Source organism: Aedes albopictus, chromosome 2, assembly GCF_035046485.1.
Source record: "Aedes albopictus strain Foshan chromosome 2, AalbF5, whole genome shotgun sequence".
Taxonomy (NCBI): domain Eukaryota; kingdom Metazoa; phylum Arthropoda; class Insecta; order Diptera; family Culicidae; genus Aedes; species Aedes albopictus.
In genome coordinates, this window is record NC_085137.1 from 502,268,488 (window position 1) to 502,289,087 (window position 20,600).

General features: G+C 39.7%; 1 protein-coding gene across 6 annotated transcripts in view; it reads right to left on the minus strand.

Moving 5' to 3' along the window:
- LOC109407731 (guanine nucleotide exchange factor DBS) overlaps nucleotides 1–20,600 on the minus strand; it is a 561,022-nt gene that overhangs the window by 22,213 nt on the left and 518,209 nt on the right. For all 6 annotated transcript variants that reach the window (XM_062854437.1, XM_062854440.1, XM_062854439.1 and 3 more), the window contains one exon: nucleotides 3,519–3,704. In XM_062854437.1, the coding sequence (XP_062710421.1) occupies nucleotides 3,519–3,704 (186 nt within the window). The remainder of the gene's footprint in view (nucleotides 1–3,518; nucleotides 3,705–20,600) is intronic.

The following is a 20,600-nucleotide window of genomic DNA, read 5'->3' on the forward strand; positions in this document are numbered from 1 at the left end:
AATGCGATTCGTGAGTGATGCGATTGATATTGTGCATACGAATTTTTGATGTTTTCGAATTATTTTCTTTGCTAATCTAGCATTTCAACAACAATACAGTAAAACTGTATGCATTACATGCAGAAATTCTCTTCTACTTATGATAATAGCCGCTTCGATCGCTCACCAGCATTCTTCACCATTCGCCATTCATTCATTCGCTTGCGATCCAAACTGCGACGAATGGCAACGAATATTCATGTCAAGCAGCTGGCTTATCGCTTCTCTCGATTCGCTTCAGCAAAGAGGAGTGAATATGAATGGAGTGAGGCGAATATACCGATCCTTGCCTTGCAGAAGTATTTGTAAAAAACTGAAGGAATCGTGGGGGGAATTCTTAAAGCATTTCTTGGAACAAACCCTAAAAAAACTATCTGAAGATTTCTGCAAGATGTCCATGGAAGAATTGACGAAAGAGAAACTCCTGGATATGTTCCTTGAGGAATTTCTGGAAGAATCCTTGGAAAAGTTCCTGAATAACTGCCTAAAGGAATTTCTGGAGATGTCCTTGAAAGAATTTGTAAAGAAATCCCAGGTATTATTATCTTAGCATGACGTTTGTTTGAATTGAATGCAAGTGAAAATTCGTGTAGCAATAGCATATAACTGCACTCTATAGCAGCATATAATTCTACAAAGTCCTTGTTTTTCCCTACCGGAAACTTGCCATGCTGTTTTTGTGTTCCATGAATAAAGCCTGTATCCGCAATAATCGGGACACTGAAATACGGCTGTAGCTCTGACATGAATCAATAAAATTGTCCAAAAAACTGACTGAATACTCTTTGGTGTTTGTTTATTATTTGTGCCAAATTTAATAAAAATCGGTACATTACTTTCAACTGTAGCTCAAAAACAAAACGACGTGCGTTTAAGCATTTTGTACAGGCACGGCCAATTTTCATCTATATGACAGATAGTTATTTTGCGCTACAGACCAAAGTACTGCAAGGATAATAACGAAATTTAATAGGCAGTTGTGATACACACAAAGGCACTTTCATACAAAATTGCATCAACATTGATCAACTGGTTTGAAAGCTACCAGTGTTGACAGGAGTGAGTGTTAGTGGAAATTCTTCGTGTTTTTCATATGAGCTGTTAGCCTATTCATAACTTTTGAATTTCTCGGCCAATTTCCATGAAATTTTCACAGAAGATAGTTGATTATATGCATATTATGCCTGCAAAATTTCATGATTATTGGAATTGTACTTGAAATAGTACATTCGAAACAAAAAGGGATGTTCTGTCATTCCTGTCCAAAGGGCTAAAATCACGATTAGTTCCAAAACATGTTTTGCTCATAAAATTGTTGATAGTGCATCGATTTTTTTGAAATTTTGTACATGAAAGGAATGTATATCGAGAGGTTTGTGCTCAAAATTTCAGCCATTTACATGACCAATTTCAAAAGTTACAGCGCCAACATTCTAAAGTAGGTGCTGTACAAAATTCATTTGCGTACGTTCTACTGTTTCATTGCTACAACAAAAAGTACTGCGACGATTTACATGAAATTTTGCAGGTGAAATGAACACATGTTAAGATGTTCCCAGGCCAAATTTGAGAAATTTTAGTGTATCCATTGCAGAGTTACAGACGTATTTTTGTGTCCCGATTAATGCGGATACAGGCTTTAAACATCACAAAATTTAACCATTCATCCAAGCTTGTTATTTGATTAAATTCTATGATAAGATTGAAGTAGATCTCTTGGAGAAATACTTGGCGAAATTTCCTGCGATTCTCAAGAAAAAAAAGGTTGGATAATTGTGGATAAAGACCTCAATTATTAGAATAGTCTAGAGAATAGTTTTTTTTTTCATATAATTTCTGGAACACTTGAATTATTGACAATCTTTGAGTCGGCTTGAACTTAAAAAAATCTGTCGGCCAGGGAGGGGGGGCACGCCCCCCCCCCCATGCCACCCTCTGGCTACGCCCTTGACAGTCCTTGATAGGTTACTACGCAATTAGATATGTAAAGCATGTTTGTTTTCCTAACATCAAGTGCAGTCTCGGGTGGGCAAAGTCCGATTCTTTGACTATCAGCAAGGCAGAATAAATGCAATTTAAGAAACTGTCACCAGTAACAAGGACTTTGTACCATGAATCCTTATTACCAAAACACATTACCCCAACTTGAAAACCGGATTTCACTAGGGCTCGATTTGGTAGCTCTTGAACTGTAACGCAACACGGGCTCCGTTAAAGATCGAGCATGTTTTACACCCGCTCAACCATTCATCCATCAGCACGGGTCGCCTGACACCTTGGATTGGGGTTCCCTTTAGTGGACTTTTACCCCCGGAACAGGTGGTCCATAGTGTTATTCTTAGCCAATTGAGACAACCGCTACCGACACTACACAGCTATCTAGGCTAATCGGGAAAAGAAGTTAATATTGATGATCAACTACATACGGACCCGAACAGCCGAATTGACAGCACATACATCTCTGGTGAATAGTTCAGATACGAGCGTAGCAACGATTGCGTTGTTAACAAGCACACAGGCTCAAGGCATAACACGCGAGGTTGCCTTCAGTTTCATTTTCATTGAAAGTAGCAAACACCAGGTTTACAAGGTTTCTTAGATAGAAATTCCGAAAGTAAGGTTCTTGGACTAAGGCCACTTGGGCTGTACCATTTTGCATAAGCCGGCAAAGATTGATCGTTGCTGTTCTTTTATGCTGAAGATTGATCTGAGCAAAATAGCTTCTTCTTCTTTTTTATAGATTTACGTCCGCACTGGGACTTGGCCTGCCTCGCTTCAACTTAGAGTTCTCTAAGCATTTCCACAGTTATTAATTGAAGGGCTTTCTTTGCCTGGCATTGCATTAATTTGTATATTGTGAAGCAAGTACAATGATACTTTATGCTCAGAGAGTCGGGAAAGTTTTCCTGACCTGAACAAGAATCGAACCCGCGGTCTCCAGCTTGGCGATCTCTAGCCTTAACCACTAGGCTAACTGGAGACTAACTGTATCAAAATAGCTAGCTATCCTAATTGTAGCCACTACCCAAACTCTTTACAATCACTGCACAACAAAGAACAGCAGCAATAAAACCAGATCGGTATCGATTGGAAAGCGCCAAACCTGAGGATACACAGAATACACTGTGTAAATCACAATGCGAAACTATAAAGGTGAAAATTAAAACTAATCCCGACCTTATTTGGCCTCAAGTTTGAGACTAAAGAAGGGCAGCTGATTGTCTCAGAGAAACACAAGGTCAAGGTCCACTGCAGCATTGCTGCAGTTAGCGCAGTAAGGGCAAAATACTGTGGAGGGTGCCCTGGTACTCCACAGGCTCCGTTAGCGGTTAGGGTTATATTAGATCCCCCCTAGCCATTCATGCCTAGACACGGTATGCATATAGCCGCATCCCACCTTAAATTAGGGGTTACCTAATTAATGGACTCCTACAACCTTACGTCGAATGTAGTCTAAAAAAAAATAGCAATCCACTTACCCTCTGCACGAAGCACAACGCGACTAGTTCGGTGGTGGATATGCAATTCTCCAGATCCTTTAGGAAAATGTCATTGTGGAAGGTGTACAGCTCGTGCAGATTCCCGAACAGGATGTCCGCCTTGCCCTGCAGCCCCGGTGGCACCAGTGAACTCATCTCCTCCGACAGCATCTCGTCTCGGTAGCCCTGCAAGTGGATGAAAGGGAGAGAATAAAGAGAAACATTTAAAATCCGATTTCGTTCAATGCGGTCAGGTAGAAACAGACATCATCGCAGACCGTACCATTTATTTTTTCGGTAATTGGCGATTATAAACTTTCTTTGAATGTGCCATGCATTAAAGTACGTACGCGCGATTAAAACGTTTTCTATAATGGGTTGATCTCCGATCTTGATAATGGATTTGATTGCCTTCCATTGCTACCACATGGGCAACAATTTCACCTTGGGTTGTTTATTGTGTGTTACTAGGTGGTTGATGATGCACTCACAGTTGGATGTACGTTCAAGTTCAAAGTGGCGAAAAGACTATTTCAAGATTATATCTCCACGGGAATGCCACTTATTCCGGTGAGCAATAAATTTGATTTGTGGAGAGTAGATGCTTGCTTGGAAATAGTTGCAGTGATTGGCATTGTTTATAAAACATTTTACACTGTCATGTTCAAAACTTCTTTAACCTTCCAGGACGCGCGCCATCGAGCAACCGAAACTGCACCGCGCTCGCGTTGTATACGAAAAGCGAGGTTTTTTGGTAGTGTTGTACTTTTTACAACAGCGCGCGCGCTGAAGGGTTAAACCTCTTTTCTTCTCTTCTTGGCATAACGTTCTGGAACAAAGTCTGCTTTTCAACTTCATACCAAAACTAAAACGCTTGCAAACAAATTTATACCAAAATTGCAACAAAAACACCAAAAAGTTAGATTTTGATAATATTTAGACAAATTTCATCTTAGAATTTTCGAATGGGTGCCCACCACTGACTGCTTGGTTGCACAATCATTAAAGTAAGATCTTGAACTTTAATTTCATGAACATTTATTGCAAAGCGAAACCATATGGTGTTTCGTTTTTGTATCAAATAATTTGAGTTACCCCGTCGTTTTCAAATCTTAAACACCCTGGATGTTCTTGAACCATTATATGGCCAAACGGTTGACATTGAAAGCACAAACACCTATTGTATGCCGTTTATTGGGCACTTTGATCGACGTGATGAACGGCATCCAAGAAAGAATAGCTTAATTGAAAATAACTTCGAGTGAATCTTTTTTTTTTATTAATTACAGACGATCCATTAAGACATGGTGCAATCGAGCTAAGTGATATCTTGATGGTGGTGTATGGCTGATTGGTCAATAGCTACAATTTTATCTGCATTTTCCGGTAAATCACAATTTGTCAAAATTGGATTTTAGTCGTTCGGCTACCTAATATCATTTCCTTGATTGTGGTTGCGTTCAGTAGCAGTTACGGTCGACGGGAGCTCCGCTGGAGCTCGAGAGCGATCTCAGGGGTTTACTGACGATCATTTGTATACTGCAATGTTCTTGTTGGTATATTAACCTTCATCCAGCCAACGTACATTTTCCACCTTCGGAAAAGCACAAAAATGGTCATAACTTTTTTGTTTTTCGATGAATTTTGATGAAATGTTCACAACTTCCCGAAAAACTCTTCTAGTTTATGATGCCGGGGACATGGGTGTCTGGTCCACTTACTTACCTTACCGATCAGGCTAAGGCCGGGGTGGCCTCTGCTGTACATAGTACATAGTACATAGTACATAGTCCTCCATTCCACTCGGTCCATGGCTGATTGTCTCCAGCTCCGCACTCTGCGTAGGGTCCACAGATCGTCCTCCACTTGGTCGACCCACCTAGCTCGCTGCGCTCCACGTCTTCTTATACCGGTCGGATGACTATCGAGAACCATTTTAGTCGGGTTGCTATCCGACATCCTGATGACGTGACCCGCCCACCGTAGCCTCCCGATTTTCGCGGTATGGACGATGGTTGGTTCTCTTAGCAGCTGATGCAGCTCGTGGTTCATTCGCCTTCTCCAAGTCCCGTCTTCCATCTGCACTCCGCCGTAGATGGTACGCAACACCTTCCGTTCGAAAACTCCAAGGGCGCGTTGGTCCTCTGCACGTAGGGTCCATGTTTCGTGCCCATAGAGAACGACCGGTCTAATCAACGTTTTGTAGATGGTTAACTTTGTGTTACGGCGTACTTTATTCGATCGTAGAGTTCTGCGGAGTCCAAAGTAGGCACGATTTCGATATGAATTCGGGGTGGCGGGCGCGGTGATTCCTCCCTGAAGCCCTTTGCCATCATGTACTTTGTCTTCGACACATTAATGACTAATCCGATTCGCCTGGCTTCACTCTTTAGTCGGATGTACGTTTCCGCCATCGTCTCAAATTTACGAGCAATAATATCAATATCATCGGCGAAACCAAGCAGCTGAACGGACTTCGTAAAAATCGTCCCACTCGTGTTTATCCCCGCTCTCCTTATTACACCCTCTAAAGCAATGTGTCTGGTCCACATGGTTCCGGAGTTATTCCGGATTGTCTTGGGGTACCAAAATTGGCCACATACTTTGCGCAACGTATATCTCAAGATCCCGATAAGATAGAAGTATAGTGTCTTCAGCGAATTTGTTCAGCAGATTAAGAACTAACTGGCAACGGCGACTTTGGTTCGTGATTCGGCTGCTAGGCGGCGCCAGTGTCAAAAATATGCAAACCCTCATATCTCAGAAACCTGATAAGATAGAATGATGCTGTCTTCGGCAAAATTCTTCAGCAAGGTCAGAACTAACTGATAGTAAAGTCTTTGGTTTGGGATTTATCCGCTAGGTGGCGCATTGTGTCTGGAAAATTCAAACACGTTTATCTCGATACCCTAATGAGGTACAATCATGCGGTTTTCAGCAAAGTTGTTCAGTATGCTAAGAACTATCTAGCAATGGCATGTTTGGTTCGAGAATCGTCCGTTAGGTGGCGCCAGAGTCAAAAATCTTCAAACTTCTATATCTCAGAATCCTGATAAGATAGAATGATGCCGTCTTCAACAAAGTTCTTCAACAAGCTACAAACTGTCTGTTGGTGTTTTTTTTATTAAACAAAAACAATTTTTACAAAGAAACTTATAACTAGTATTACAATTAACAAATGTTCATAGCCTTTCCAAAATGCTTCTCGAATAAGTGTCGACTATTTCATCGTTTATCACGTATTATGCTTTGAAAATGGTACACCGATCCTGAGTCAAAATGTGGCAAATTGTATGCTATCGCTTCAGCACAGAGATACAATCCTGCTTTTTATTTGCTCCATTTTGGTTGAGTCTTTGATTCGTGATTTATTCGATAGGTTATTCGCTACACCATCTTTGACCCCCTGCAGACAAATTTTGTCACCCCACAATATTGTTCCGTTTTTTCTTCCGGGAATTTCTGCAGGAACTCTTCCAGGAATTTTTCCAGGAATTTCTCCGGGAATTTCTCTAGGAACTCTGGAAATGTCTCCGGGAATTGTTCCAAATTTTTTTTTCAGGATATTCTCTAGGACCCACATCAGGAACTTCGATAATTTCCCCAGGAATTCTTCTGCAAATTTCTCCAGGAGTTCTCAAGGAATTCCTCCGGATTTCTACAGAGAATTTTACCAGGAATACTTCCATGATCCGAGATTTTGCTCAGGAATTCGTTCAAGAATTTTTCCGGGAATTCCTTTTGAAATTTATTCTGAAATTGTCCAGGAAATCCTCCAGAAATTCTACCAAGAATTTTTCCGGGAATTCCCCCTGAAATTCCTCCGGGAATATCTTCAGGAAAAAAATCCGTTTTTTTTTCAAAAAAAAAATCAACTTGGAGTTTCTCCAGGGAGTCTTCCTTCAGGAAGTCTCCCGTGACTTTTTTTAAGAAAACCCTCTGAGAATTTCTCCAAGAATTCCTATGGGAATTTCTCTAGGAATTCCTTCTTTGTTTTCTCCAGGAATTCCTCCGGGAATGTCTCTGGAAATGGAAATCTAGTGGAGTTCCAGGAAAAAATTTGGAAGGATTTCCTGAAGAAATTCTCCCTGGAATTTCTCCAGAAATTCCATTAGGAATTTCTTCAGCAAATCCTTCCAAAATTTTTCCTGGAATACCACTAGAAATTTCTTTACGATTCCCGCCAGGAATTTCTCCGGGAATTCTTGTAAGACTACCATCAGCAATTCCACCGGTGATTTCTTCAGTAATTTCTCCAGGACTTTTTCCGAGGTTATTTCTAGGAATTCTTTCGGGTATTTCTCCAGGAGTTCTCCCGAGGATTTCTCTAGGAAATCCCTCAGGGGATTCCTCCAGAGATTCTTCCAGAAATTTCCAGGTGGATTCCATGAAGAATTTTCTAGAGGAATTGCTGGAGAAATTACCGGAGGAATTTATAGAGAAAACTCCTGAGGAATTCCTGGAATTCCTAAGAAAATCTCCAAGATTTCCTTTAAAAATTCCCGGAGCAATTTCAGGAGAGTCCCCGGAGGAATTTCTGAAAGAATTCCTGAAGGATTTTCTGGAAGATTTTCAGAAGAAATTCCCAAAACAATTCCTGGAGGATTTCCTGGAGGGATTCCCGGAGAAATTCTCGGAGGAATTCCTGGAGAAAATCCTGGAGAAATTCGCGGAGGTATTCATAAAGGAAGTCCTGGAGGAATTCCGGGAGAAATTCTCGAAAGTTTTGTGAGAAAAAAAAATCACTGAAGACTTCGTGAAGAGATTCCTGGAGAAATTCCCAGAGGATTTCCTTGAAAAAGAAAACCGACAGTTTTCCTTAGAAAATCCCCGGATATATTCCTGGAGAAACTCCTGGAAAAAATCCCGGAGAAATTCCTAGCGAAGTTCTTGGAGGAATTCCTATAGAACACCCCGGAAGAATTCCTGAAGAAATTCCCGGAGGACTCCATGGAGGAATTCCCGGAGGCACTCATGGACGAATTCCTGGGAAAATTCTCAGTGATTTTTCCGGAGAAAATCTTGGGAAAAAGTCCGGAGGAATTCCTGGAAAAAATCCTAGAAGAATTCATGCCGGAAGATGTTCCTGGAGAAATTCCTGGAGACAGTTCTTGAGGAATTCCCAGTGGAATTCTTGTATTAATTCCCGGTGGAATTCCCGGAAAAAATCCTGGAAAAATTCCCTGTAGAGTTCCTGTAGGAATTCCCGGAGACATTCCTGGAAGAAAAAACGGAGCAAATAAAGCAATATTGTAGGGCGACAAAATTTGTCTGCAGGGGGTCAAAGACGGTGTTAAAGTATTGCCTCTTGTACCACCGTACTCGACTATCCTGCTAAATGGCTCTTAGCTTGCTGAACAACTATGCTGAAAAAGGAATACTTTTTGTTCATTAGGGTGTTCATACAAATATTTTCTTAATACTAGACGGAACCTATCGAATAACATCAGATCCAAGGCCACCAGATACGTCTTACTTCCTCTTAACTTTAGAAACAAGTGCTGGACGTTATCCGTTTGAATGTTTTGATTGCTGGTGTCACCTAGCGTCGCCATTGCCGGATAGATCTCAACCTGCCGAACAATTTTACAAAAAATGCCATGCTTTTAGCTTATAACAGTAACGAGATACACGTGTTTAAATATTATACACAAAGTGCCACCAAGCGATTAAAGCACGAATCAAAGACTTAACTATCAGACAGTTTTTAGCTTGCTGAAGAATTTTGTTGAAGACGGCATCATTCTATCTTATCAGGATTCTGAGATATGGAAGTTTGAAAATTTCTGACCCTGGCGCCACCTAGCGGACGATTCTTGAACCAAACATGCCATTGCTAGATAGTTCTTAGCCTACTGAACAACTTTGCTGAAAACCGCATGATTGTACCTCATTAGGGTATCGAGATAAACGTGTTTGAATTTTCCAGACACAATGCGCCACCTAGCGGATAAATCCCAAACCAAAGACTTTACTATCAGTTAGTTCTGACCTTGCTGAAGAATTTTGCCGAAGACAGCATCATTCTATCTTATCAGGTTTCTGAGATATGAGAGTTTGCATATTTTTGACACTGGCGCCGCCTAGCAGCCGAATCACGAACCAAAGTCGCCGTTGCCAGTTAGTTCTTAATCTGCTGAACAAATTCGCTGAAGACACTATACTTCTATCTTATCGGGATCTTGAGATATACGTTGCGCAAAGTATGTGGCCAATTTTGGTACCCCAAGACAATCCGGAATAACTCCGGAACCATGTGGACCAGACACCCATGTCCCCGGCATCATAAACTAGAAGAGTTTTTCGGGAAGTTGTGAAAATTTCATCAAAATTTATCGAAAAACAAAAAAGTTATGACCATTTTTGTGCTTTTCCGAAGGTGGAAAATGTACGTTGGCTGGATGAAGGTTAATACGATCAAAATAGGACAGAAGCAAATAATATACAATCGCATGGCGGGTGATAATAAATTGGAACTGTTTATCATTATAAAGCATTTCCAGCTCAACGCACGAAACGCGTAGGAACTTGTATGTGGATTCTACACTTGTTATCAAAAATCACAAAACATGTGTACTTTACTTCGAAAAAAAATGAGAAAAAAATAGTTGGAAGCATGTGACCATCCTGGGCTCCTTGGCAATTTTTCAGGCTGGTGGTCAGCTTTCTAAAGAAAACAATAAAAAAACCGAATGGTTCGTTAAATTTTTGGTCAATTAGGGTTTTATAACATCTAACATACCTAGATCCGCGATAATTATTACTACCAAAGTATTTTATTTTAATGTCCTTAAAATATCCTCAAACATCTTCGAAGACTAATTAACATGATACGAATGCAAGGTAAAGTGTCATTAATTAATAAATAATAATCTTCAAAGACATCATTTTAACGGTTTGCATTCGAGTTATATTTTTTAAAGAAATAAATAAGGACTTTTCTCATACTCCCTCTTTAAAAGTTAGGTGAAGAAAAACGGCTATATGTTCATGCAAAAGTATATGATTCAGTTCATGAAGAAAATCTCATTCAAATTGAAAAATATCTACAGGGCGTTGTTTATGCTGTAATGGCGTAAGTGTGCTGATTTATGACTTGAAGACGGCACGGTGGGACTTCTCCATGAAGTCTTTCTAGGATTTTACAGGTATTCCAACCGGTATTCCTCTAAGAAGTTCTTCCCGTTTTCACCACAAACGTGTTCCAGGAATCCTCCAGGAGTTTTTTTGTGGGTTTCTCAGGGAATTCATGACATCTGAAATTGCTCCAAGAACTCCTGTTGGAGGATAACCAGAAGGAACTTGCTGGAGTATTTCCTCAAAGAAATCCTATCATAAGAAATGTCATAAATAAAAACTGTTGCAGGAATTGCTTAAAATACTCCGTAATAAACTCTTGGAGGATGTCCATTAGAAACATCCGAAAAATTTTTAGAATGAACTTCTGCAGAAATTGAAAACGTAACTTATGGAGAAAACCAAAAAGAGTTTCTAGACGAATTTTGGAAAGAGTATCTGAAGAAATCCCGGAAGCAGATTCTGAAAGAATTCCAGTAGAATTTCCTGGAAGAATCCCGACAAGAGAAACCCAAGGGTCGCGGAAAAAGTTCCCGAAGGAATTCACAAAATAGGTCCTGAATTGATTCCAGAAACAATTTTTGACAGAAGCCCGAAAGAAATTCCAGGAATTCTTGGAGAAAACCCAGAAGTAGTTACTGAATTAATCCCGGAGAAGTTTCTGGCGAAAAACTGAAAGAAGTTCTTGTAGGATTCCTGAAAGGATCTCAGAACAAATTCTGAAGACGTCCCAGAAGGAGCTCCGGGAGGAATCTCGCATAAAATTCCAGGAAGGAATGTTAGACAGAATTTTTGAAATAAGTTTCTGTGGAAATCTGGGAAGGAATTCCTGAAACAATCCCCGAGAGAACTCTTCGAGGAGTCCCTAAAGAAATTCAGGGTGAAGTTGCTGGAATTTCCAAGCATATTTTCCAAAAAAAAAACTATTGAGAGTCTAGGATGGAACTCCTGAAGGATACCCGATGCTCCTGTAGAATTCCCTTGAAGTCTCAGACGGAATATCTGAAGGCGTGAAAGAAGTTCAATAAAGAACATTTTAGGAATAACAGAAAGGATCCCAGATGGAACCTCTAAAGGAACCCCAAAAACAATCTCAGATGGTGCTTCTGTGATGGTGGAATCACAGAAGAAAATCCTAGAATAAATTTGTGAAGAAAACACAGAAGAAATTCCTGGAGGAATCTCAGAAAAAATAGCTGGGGTGATTCTAGAATGAAATCCTGGAGGATTTTCTCGGAACTAGTTTGTAGAGAAAATTCGGAAGGAGTTTTGAAGAAATTTAGGAATTCCTGAAGTAATCTCAGAAGACATTTCTTAGGAAATCCCAGAAAAAATTCTGGAAGAATCTCGGGAGTTTCTCCTGGAGAAACCCTGGCAGAGGGAACTTCTGAAGATATCCTCAATAACCCCCCGAAAGAATCTTATCAAGAACTTCTTGGAAACACAAGAAACTCCTGCAGGAGACCTGGAACTAATTTGTAGAGAAACCGCGAAGGATTTCTTGGAGGAATCTCAGATGGAATTCCTGTGGAGTCCCAGAAGGACCTCCTGAAGGAATACCGCTAGCAAGTCAGAAACCCACTTTCTCACGTACGCGAATCCGACATGTTGAATTAATTCAAACCAGGTCAATTTTTTTCAAGTTCGAATCGTATGCAACAAGGACATTTTTCGGCAAAAAAAATGTTTAAAAAGTGAAAATGAAGTGTCGTATTTTTTCATGTTTTCCTCCAGAAATAATTTACCGGTATCGATAACAGCCCTGCCTCTTATAAAAAGCGTTATATCATCAAGGTATGTACTATTTTATAGTGTTTATCGATTTTGCGTTATGGATGAGTGATAAATTTCCATATCCACCCGAAAAAATAATGCGTTTGATAATTAAGCTTCTATCTCTTCGTCACAACCACAACAAGTGAAACTGATCATGCCATTGCCATATTAAATTCACAATAAATCTATCAGTGGATTTTGTTACCTCTTACGAGATGGCGCTCAGATAGATCATGAATAGTATTTCACTATGGTCGGCTATGGTTGACCCTGGTTTTGACCACATAATATGGCATAGTGCATATCAGCCATGATATGAATTATGCAGCCATAGATTACTCTTTCATTGTATATTTTACTAGCTGTCCCGGCAAACTTTGTCTTGCCAATCTGTAGTGGTTTTATAACTGTCAAGGTCATCGCAGCAACGCACTCTAGATTGATTTTATTTCGATCATGCTGAATCTCTCCCCGGCTCATAAAAATCAGTATTTTCACAATTTTCATATATTTTTCAATGATATTCCTTACTTTTTCTGCATATAAACACAGCCACCATGAATACGAATCGAACCATGCAAGACTCATGCTGATCGGTCCACCCGTTCTTGAGTTTTGTTGCCTCAAAGGAACTTAAAACTCATTTATATATATATAGATAGTACCTTTAACGATGCAATACAACCTTTCATAAATCATAGAACGCAGAAGCGTTTGTAATTCTAGAAAGAATCAAATAAAACTTCAACGGATGGTGTTGTTGGTGGCCGTAATAAACATCTAATAAAATCAAAATAAATCCCATGACCTCTGAAAATGTTACTTTGGGTGGCATCCCTCCAAGAGCTGCTACAGGTAATACTATCCCGAATTTTGAGATTCCTCCAAGTATTCCTGGATTCCTTCAGAAATTCCTTACCAAATGTCTTTAGAGCTCCTCCAAAAATTTCTTCTGGGATTCCTCCCGTGGTTTCTCCACAAATTCATTCCTGGAATCCCCGAGGAGTTCCTTGTGTAATTCTTCAGGAAACTCCATCTGAGATTAATGTTGAAGTTCTTTCTGAGATTACATCTGGGAACTCGAGAGTTATCTTGTGGGATTTAGGGAATCCTCCAGGAATCGTTTCCGAGATTGCATCCGGAAATCCTTCCAAGATTTCGCCAATAATTTCTTCCGAAGTACTCCTAACAGTTTTTTAACCCCTTTCCTGCCCACGACTTCTTTCAAAGTTTTGAATGCTAATAAATGCTTTGAATAAAAAGTGCTCGAACAAAAGTTCTTAGGAATCACTCCAATTTATCGAAAGCGTAAAAAAAGTGTTCAATTGTTTATCAATAGTTTCACTATCGAACCAATAATTAGAGTGTACAAGTACTCTAATAAGCTTATAACCTCTTCCCAAACGCTTTGAAGTGAACTGGCTTATGTCGGATTCGCCAAAAAGTGATGGTGCTCCACAGACACCATGAGCGTTAAAGGGTTAATGCCTTCAGAAATTTTTTATGGGATTTCCAGAAGGAATTAATGGAAAAATTGAATCCTCGTAGGAACTATTGTAGGAAATCCCTGAACAAACTCCAGGGAGAATTCTTTTCAATGCGGATGAAGGAATTTCTGAAGAAATTGTTGGAGGAAATCCTCGAGAGACTGCTGTAGGAGCTTCGTACGGAATCAAAGAGTACCACAAAAACTGTTGGAATAATTCTGTAAAAGAATCCTGGAGGATTTACATACCAGGAACATCTGGGAGAATTTCAGAATGGACTTTCGAAGAACTTCCAGAAAGATCTGCAGAAATTGCAGAAGGAACTCCTGGAAACAAGCCCGTGCTCAAGGGAGGGGTTTTGAAGGTTATACCCCTCCTAAATATTATCGATGATCCATATACTGGCGCCCCTCCGCCTTTTGCCGAAATAAGGAAAAGCCCTTCCTTGCCGCCTTTGCTTTGCTGTGTACTGGAATGGAACCAAAATATAAATATAAAATTTTGTTCTCTTCATCATGGGTTTTTTTTTGGAAGCTGTTGAACTTGGAGTTGGTCTCAAATCCTTCCCAACCAAGCTGAATTATACGACCAAGTTTCAGGAAATTTGGATGACAAAAACCTCCCATGAAGAAAAAAAAACAAACCTGCCGATAATACCCATCGTCACCCTATATATTTCTGAACCAGTCTCTGAAAAAAAAAAAACTCCCGAAAGAACTCCGTAAGAAGTTCTTGGAGGATTTTTGGAAGAAATTCTTGAAGCAATCCCGCAAGGAATTCCCAGAGGAAACCTCTAAAAGTAAGGAGATTCTGGGGACATTCCCGAAAAGAGTTCAAGGAGGTATCCACGAAACAATCTAAGAAGTAGTTCCTGAAAAAAAATCCGGAAGTAGCTCCTGGAGGAATCCCGGAAGTAGTTCTTGGAAGCATACCGGGAGAAGTTTTTAGATGAGTCTCGGAAGGAGTTCTTAGAGGAATCCCAGACAGAGTTCCCAAAGGAATCTCGGAAAGAGTTCCCAAAGGAATCCAGCAAAGAGCTTCTACAGGAATTTGAAAAGGTCTTTTGAAATCACAAGGAATTCAGGAAGTAAATCCCTGAAAAACTTCCCGTAGGAATCCCAGTAGGAATTTTTGAATCAATTCCGGAAGTAGTTTCTGAAAGAATCCCGGAATGAGTTCTTGGAGGAATCCCGAAAAAAGGTTTTGAAGGATTCCTGGAAGGATTTCTTAGATGAAACTCACAATTTGTGAAGAAATTCCTCAAGAAATCTCAGAAACAACTCCTGAAGGAATCTCGCATGGAATTCCTGGAGGGTACTTAAGGAATCCCGGAAGGAATCCCTACAGGTGTTTTGGGGGGAGTTTCTAAAGGAATAAATTCCTGAAGCAATCTAGGAAAGAACTTCTAGAGGAATCCCGGAAGAAATCTCTGGTGAAATTCCTGGAAGGATATCAGAATAAACCTTCCTTGAGCAGTTCTAGACAAAGTAATGGAAGGAATCCGTACACGCTAAAACCACTCAGCACTAAAGAGCATAATTTCCAGACTACACTAAAAATGTGTAACCCTTTCGTAAAAAAAATGTACGGCAATCCTAGCTAGGTTTACTAGTGGCCTTGGAAAACAAAAAATATCGACATTTCGCATCTAGAAGAGTGTACGAGCTGTTTTTGTGAATGTGTAACAGTTACACATTTCTGGTGCGGTCTGGACATTATGCACTCATGAGTAGGTCAGTGAAGAGAATTGTCAGACAAAAGAGGCACAAAACAAGCAACAAAGAAGGCGCGACGATTACTCTTTATCCCTACTGTTAACAGATAATGACATGATCTCGAAAATTTTTGTTGCAGACAAAACGGAAGCTGAATTTGTTGCGTACTTGTCAACTCGTGAATAATCAATTATTACTAACCCAAAGTCGAAACTGTTTGAGTTGCAGTGTTTACCGACTTACCGAAGTTACCGTTCGAAAATCGCAATGCGAGGCTTAAGAATCGCTAAACTACGATGTTTATCCTATTATTTTCAAGTTGGGACAAACTTATGTCGCATTGGGTGGATTTTCGCAACAAATACAGATTGCGACATTGTCATCATTGTTGCGCGATGGTTGAATTTTGATTCACTGGAGTAGGTCTTACACATTCTAGGTGCTGAGCGGTCTTAGCGTGTAAGGAAACAACTGGAAGGATCTTAGGATGAGCTTCTTAAACTCCAGAAGAAATGCCTTAAGCAACCTCGGAAGGAATCTCTGGAGGAATCCCGGGAGGGCTTGCTGAAGGAATCTTAACCTTCCGTAACTCGCGCGGTTAACTACCTGCGTCAGCACCACGCTAATGCTGAGTACAAAAAGCGAGATTTTTTCAACGTGTTGTACAAAATACAACAGCGTGATCGCTCGTGGGTTAAACGGAATCTGTTTAGCAATCTTAGGAGATATTGCTGATAGAGTCCCAGATGAAACTACTGAATTCTAAAAATCTTGGAAGTCCTGGGAAAAATGAAAACACAGTGGGATGAATTCCTGGAGGAATTCCATATAGAATTCCTGTGGACTTCAAAAACGGACTTTCAGGAGAGATGACACTAGAAATTTTTTGAAGATAAGTGGTTCATAAAATCTTTTGTGCTTAGGGGGCATCCACTTAGGGTCTGTAAATCGCCCAAAAATGACGCATTTTGCTAGTTTCGGGTTCCGGATGTTTACCCGTGTATAGTTAGAAGTTTTCAAACTGTGTACATTGAGAATGGTTAGAAGTCTCATTAATTGGTTCTCTGTGAAACTACTCATGCTCGCTCATACTTATGCTTACTAAACACAAAAGTTTACCTCCTACTACTTTAGTGGTATTCGAGCGAAAATTTGAAGTCCTATCCATGGTATATTTGATTACCGTTGAGTACACTCTAACGAAACTTTCAAATGAACTTAAATTGTAGGTATGAGCATTTTTTCTGCCTAAAGTTCATTCAACTATAAACCTTTTTGTATGCAAACAGACATAATTTTTAGTTCATAAACTTGCCGAAAGCCCGAAACCATTCAAGGTCGCCATTGATTGCTCTACCAGTTGTTTTTATGGCTCTTAACATTCCTACGTCAAACCGAGCCACATCAAGTCGTAAAACTTCAGCCTTCCATTTCTATTTTCGAATGGAGCCTCCTCGGCGGCAGATGCACCGTGCCAAAACGAGAAGTATTGTTTCACGCTCCACAGTCGCGCATTTTGGCCCATCGGTCGATGGACTCCAGACAATGCCGCAAACCCGAACCTCCAGCAACAGCAACACCAGGTTAGTGGGTAGTTAAGAAAGCAGCAAAAACCGTTGCTTTGTCCCAATAACTGCCCCCAAAAGCACAGTATGAAGGTGTACGCCACGCCACATAACGCAGCCCGCACCGCAGTCATGTACATAAAACGCACAAAAGCAGAACTGAAGAAAACCTGCTGTTAAAGCCATCGCGACTGCAGAAACAGGCTCGTCTGGGTCCATTGAATGGCGTGCGCGTATCTATGGGGATGGTCGGGTAAAATGCGACCCTAAAGCTGGTCCATCTGAATAGGATGATAATCTTACCTTATTATTTAATGAGCAGCCCTTAAATAAGTAAGATTTATTTCAGGATTTACGAACACCTGAAAATAATCCCCTTGCAAGTTTGATAAGATTTTTCAAACCCCGAGGTTAGCTAAGTATTTTCCATAGAACATTTAACTTGGTACGCTTGATTATATTGCTTTTGCTGATTTTCTGGATCAGTTAGGTAGTTCATCTAATTAATACATAGTTAAAAATTGCTGATGGCGATAAATATTGATTACCGCGTGTACCGAGTTCAATCTGCTGTTGAGAACTCAGTTAAAAGGATGGAAACAGTTGGATCATCTGAATCTAAGTGTTTATCCTCTACTTAATAAATGAACAGCCTCTAAGGTAAAAACGGCATTCTGTCATGTTTATACCGAAGATGATATGTATTCCCATTATTTCTAGAAAGAATATTCTCATCGATATAAATTTCAATTGCTACTGATTTTTACTGATCTTTTCTCCTAAGACTTTAAATTCTAAAGTTTATCTAAAATCTACTCCAGCGGTGCTTCTTTTTACCCCATATCTACCAAGCAAGTTTTCCCTTTTATGTCCGCGGCGAGCTATGACCGGGACGATGACGACGACCACGTCGATGATGAGCGAGGTGAATTGAGTGGTTTGTCTGGAAGTGACTTGCATTTCACGTGGTAGGCATACTGTAGTAGACGGTCAGCGTTATCTTTGTAAGAGAGAGTCGTAGGTATCTATAGTATCTGAATATCAGAATTAATCGTTCCGTTTGGAGGCTTGCCTTTGCTAGGGCAGGTCAAGAATCAGAACCAGTTTCGTTGAAAATGAGTTACTATAGCTGGCTAGACTTGTCTAGGACATTCCATTTCTTTTCATTATTCTGAGCTGGTAGGAAATAATATAGGAATAGTAGTTTACCTTGTTGCGTGCAGAATGAAGATTTTTACAGCACGAGTTGTACATTTACGACGAGTGCTGTAAAAATCGAGTTCTGCATCGAGTTGCGTACTAGTAGTTTACGTAACAAGGTGCAGAATGACGATTTTTACAGCACGAGTCGTACATTTATCCAACGAGGCTTGCCGAGTTGGATAATTACGACGAGTGCTGTAAAAATCGTCATTCTGCACCTTGTTGCGTACAACGTTTTTTGCAAGTTCATAAATTACCGCTTGAACAAAATTTTTCATCAAACTGCATACTGATGCTCATACCCGTGTATAAGAAAATCTGATCATGGCAGGTTATACTGTGTAGTTGTCACAATTTTCAAAACTGCGTCCAGAAAGCATCAAGAAGTTGATGAAACCTGAAAACAGTGCTGTAATGGTTCATTACGCAACGCAAATCAGTGCTGTAATGAACCATTACAGCACTGTTTATTTGGTGCGGGAAATTAGGCATTTTCCTGTCAGATTTGCATGAGGTAAAACAGCCTATTACGATGAGAAATTGCAAAAAGAATTTTAATTCCCTTATCCACCCATTTTCGCACCGGTCGTTCGTTTCCATGTTAGTCTCTATTCCATCCGTGTTTTGCACTTTTGTGAATCACCGCAGTATTTTGTGTGATTCTATGGTGTGATTGCAAATCTTAGTAAGGTACATCGGGGCAAGTTGAAACGGGTGGGGCAAGATGAAACGCGAAGTTTTGAAATAGATTTCAATACAATTTTGAAATTTATCCATCGCTAAAAGATTGCTTGAATTAAAAACTATGTTTTATGGCGATCAAATTGTTTATCATCAATAGCAAACATCATGTTAACCCGCTGTTTCATCTTGCTGATGAGGGATGGTGTTCTTGAACCTTATCGGCACCTAAAACAGGCTTTGTTATGCCTAGATTTACTTACTTTTCTTTTATAGTCTGAAGTAAATAGTGTCAAATATTTGACAAGGAAAGAACTCAAGAAACAACATATGTTATACACTAATGAAAATTCGTTCGAGTCAAATAAGATGTTTGAGCATTGGTTTCTTTTTGGACAAATATTTGACCCTGTGTACTAACAGCTTTAGGTATTTTTAGGACTTTTCTTTCTTTTTGGAGCATTTCTCCTTCATTGTCATTGCCTATAGGCTATTGACTTAACTTACTGCACTGCAACTCGACCATACATTTTTTGTATCGCAAAAATAAATATAGTGTTTCTGTGACTCCTGAATGAAATAAACCTTTTTTGCAATTCTGTACTATATAATTCGTTTTACACTTGCCGTTTCAGTATCACTACGGCCTAATTTTCATTACTGAATTATTCAGTTGCATTATGGTTCATAATGCAACTCATTTGGATTGCATTATGAATCATAATGCATTTGTTTGATTGACAACCTCGGCTATACGAGCTTGCTTGATTTAAATTTCGGGAAGCAAGATGATACTGATGGGAATCATCATAAACCAGTGAACAGTTTTCTTTCATTGCAAAAAATGTTGTATGCAACTCGTTGCAAAACTTGATTTTTACAGTACATGTCATAATTATCTAACTCGGCAAGCCTCGTTGGATAAATGTACGACTCGTGCTGTAAAAATCATTATTTTGCAACTTATTGTATAAACAACTATTTCGTTATCTATGATCCTTAAATCAGAGATGAAGAAAAAATTGTATTTAAAATATATTTAATTTCAATCTTCAATCTTAGTTTTCTGTGTTTGTGCCGTTAATACGTAATAAGAGATCACTTTATTGCAATCATAAGTCTGATAATTTGTTAAATTATTCGACAGTCTATGATTATCCATCGAATGAATATATATTATTTCGTTGGAGGTTTCAAAGCATGCATCATTTTAAATAGATGGATACAAAACAGGAAAATCATTCTCAAGAAACTATAAGCCTACAATGAACTGGAACGACTGGCAACAGATCACAACAATTCATGTTCTTTCGTCTCCTCTTTGTGCTATGCATGTACACTAGGGTGGCCCACACTTATATGAAAAACAAAAATTTCGAAAAATGCCAAGTCTTACCTCCTAAATCAGTTGTTTCGAACTCCCAGAAGCTACGTTCAAAATTTGAGCAAAATCGGTTGAGCCTAAGGGGGCGCTCAAAAGGCTTGAAGTTTGTATGGGAAAACTTGACCAAATGTATGAAGAAATTTTAGGTTTTCGAATTTTGCCGCTAGGTAGCGCTGTAAGCGTTCAATAAATAA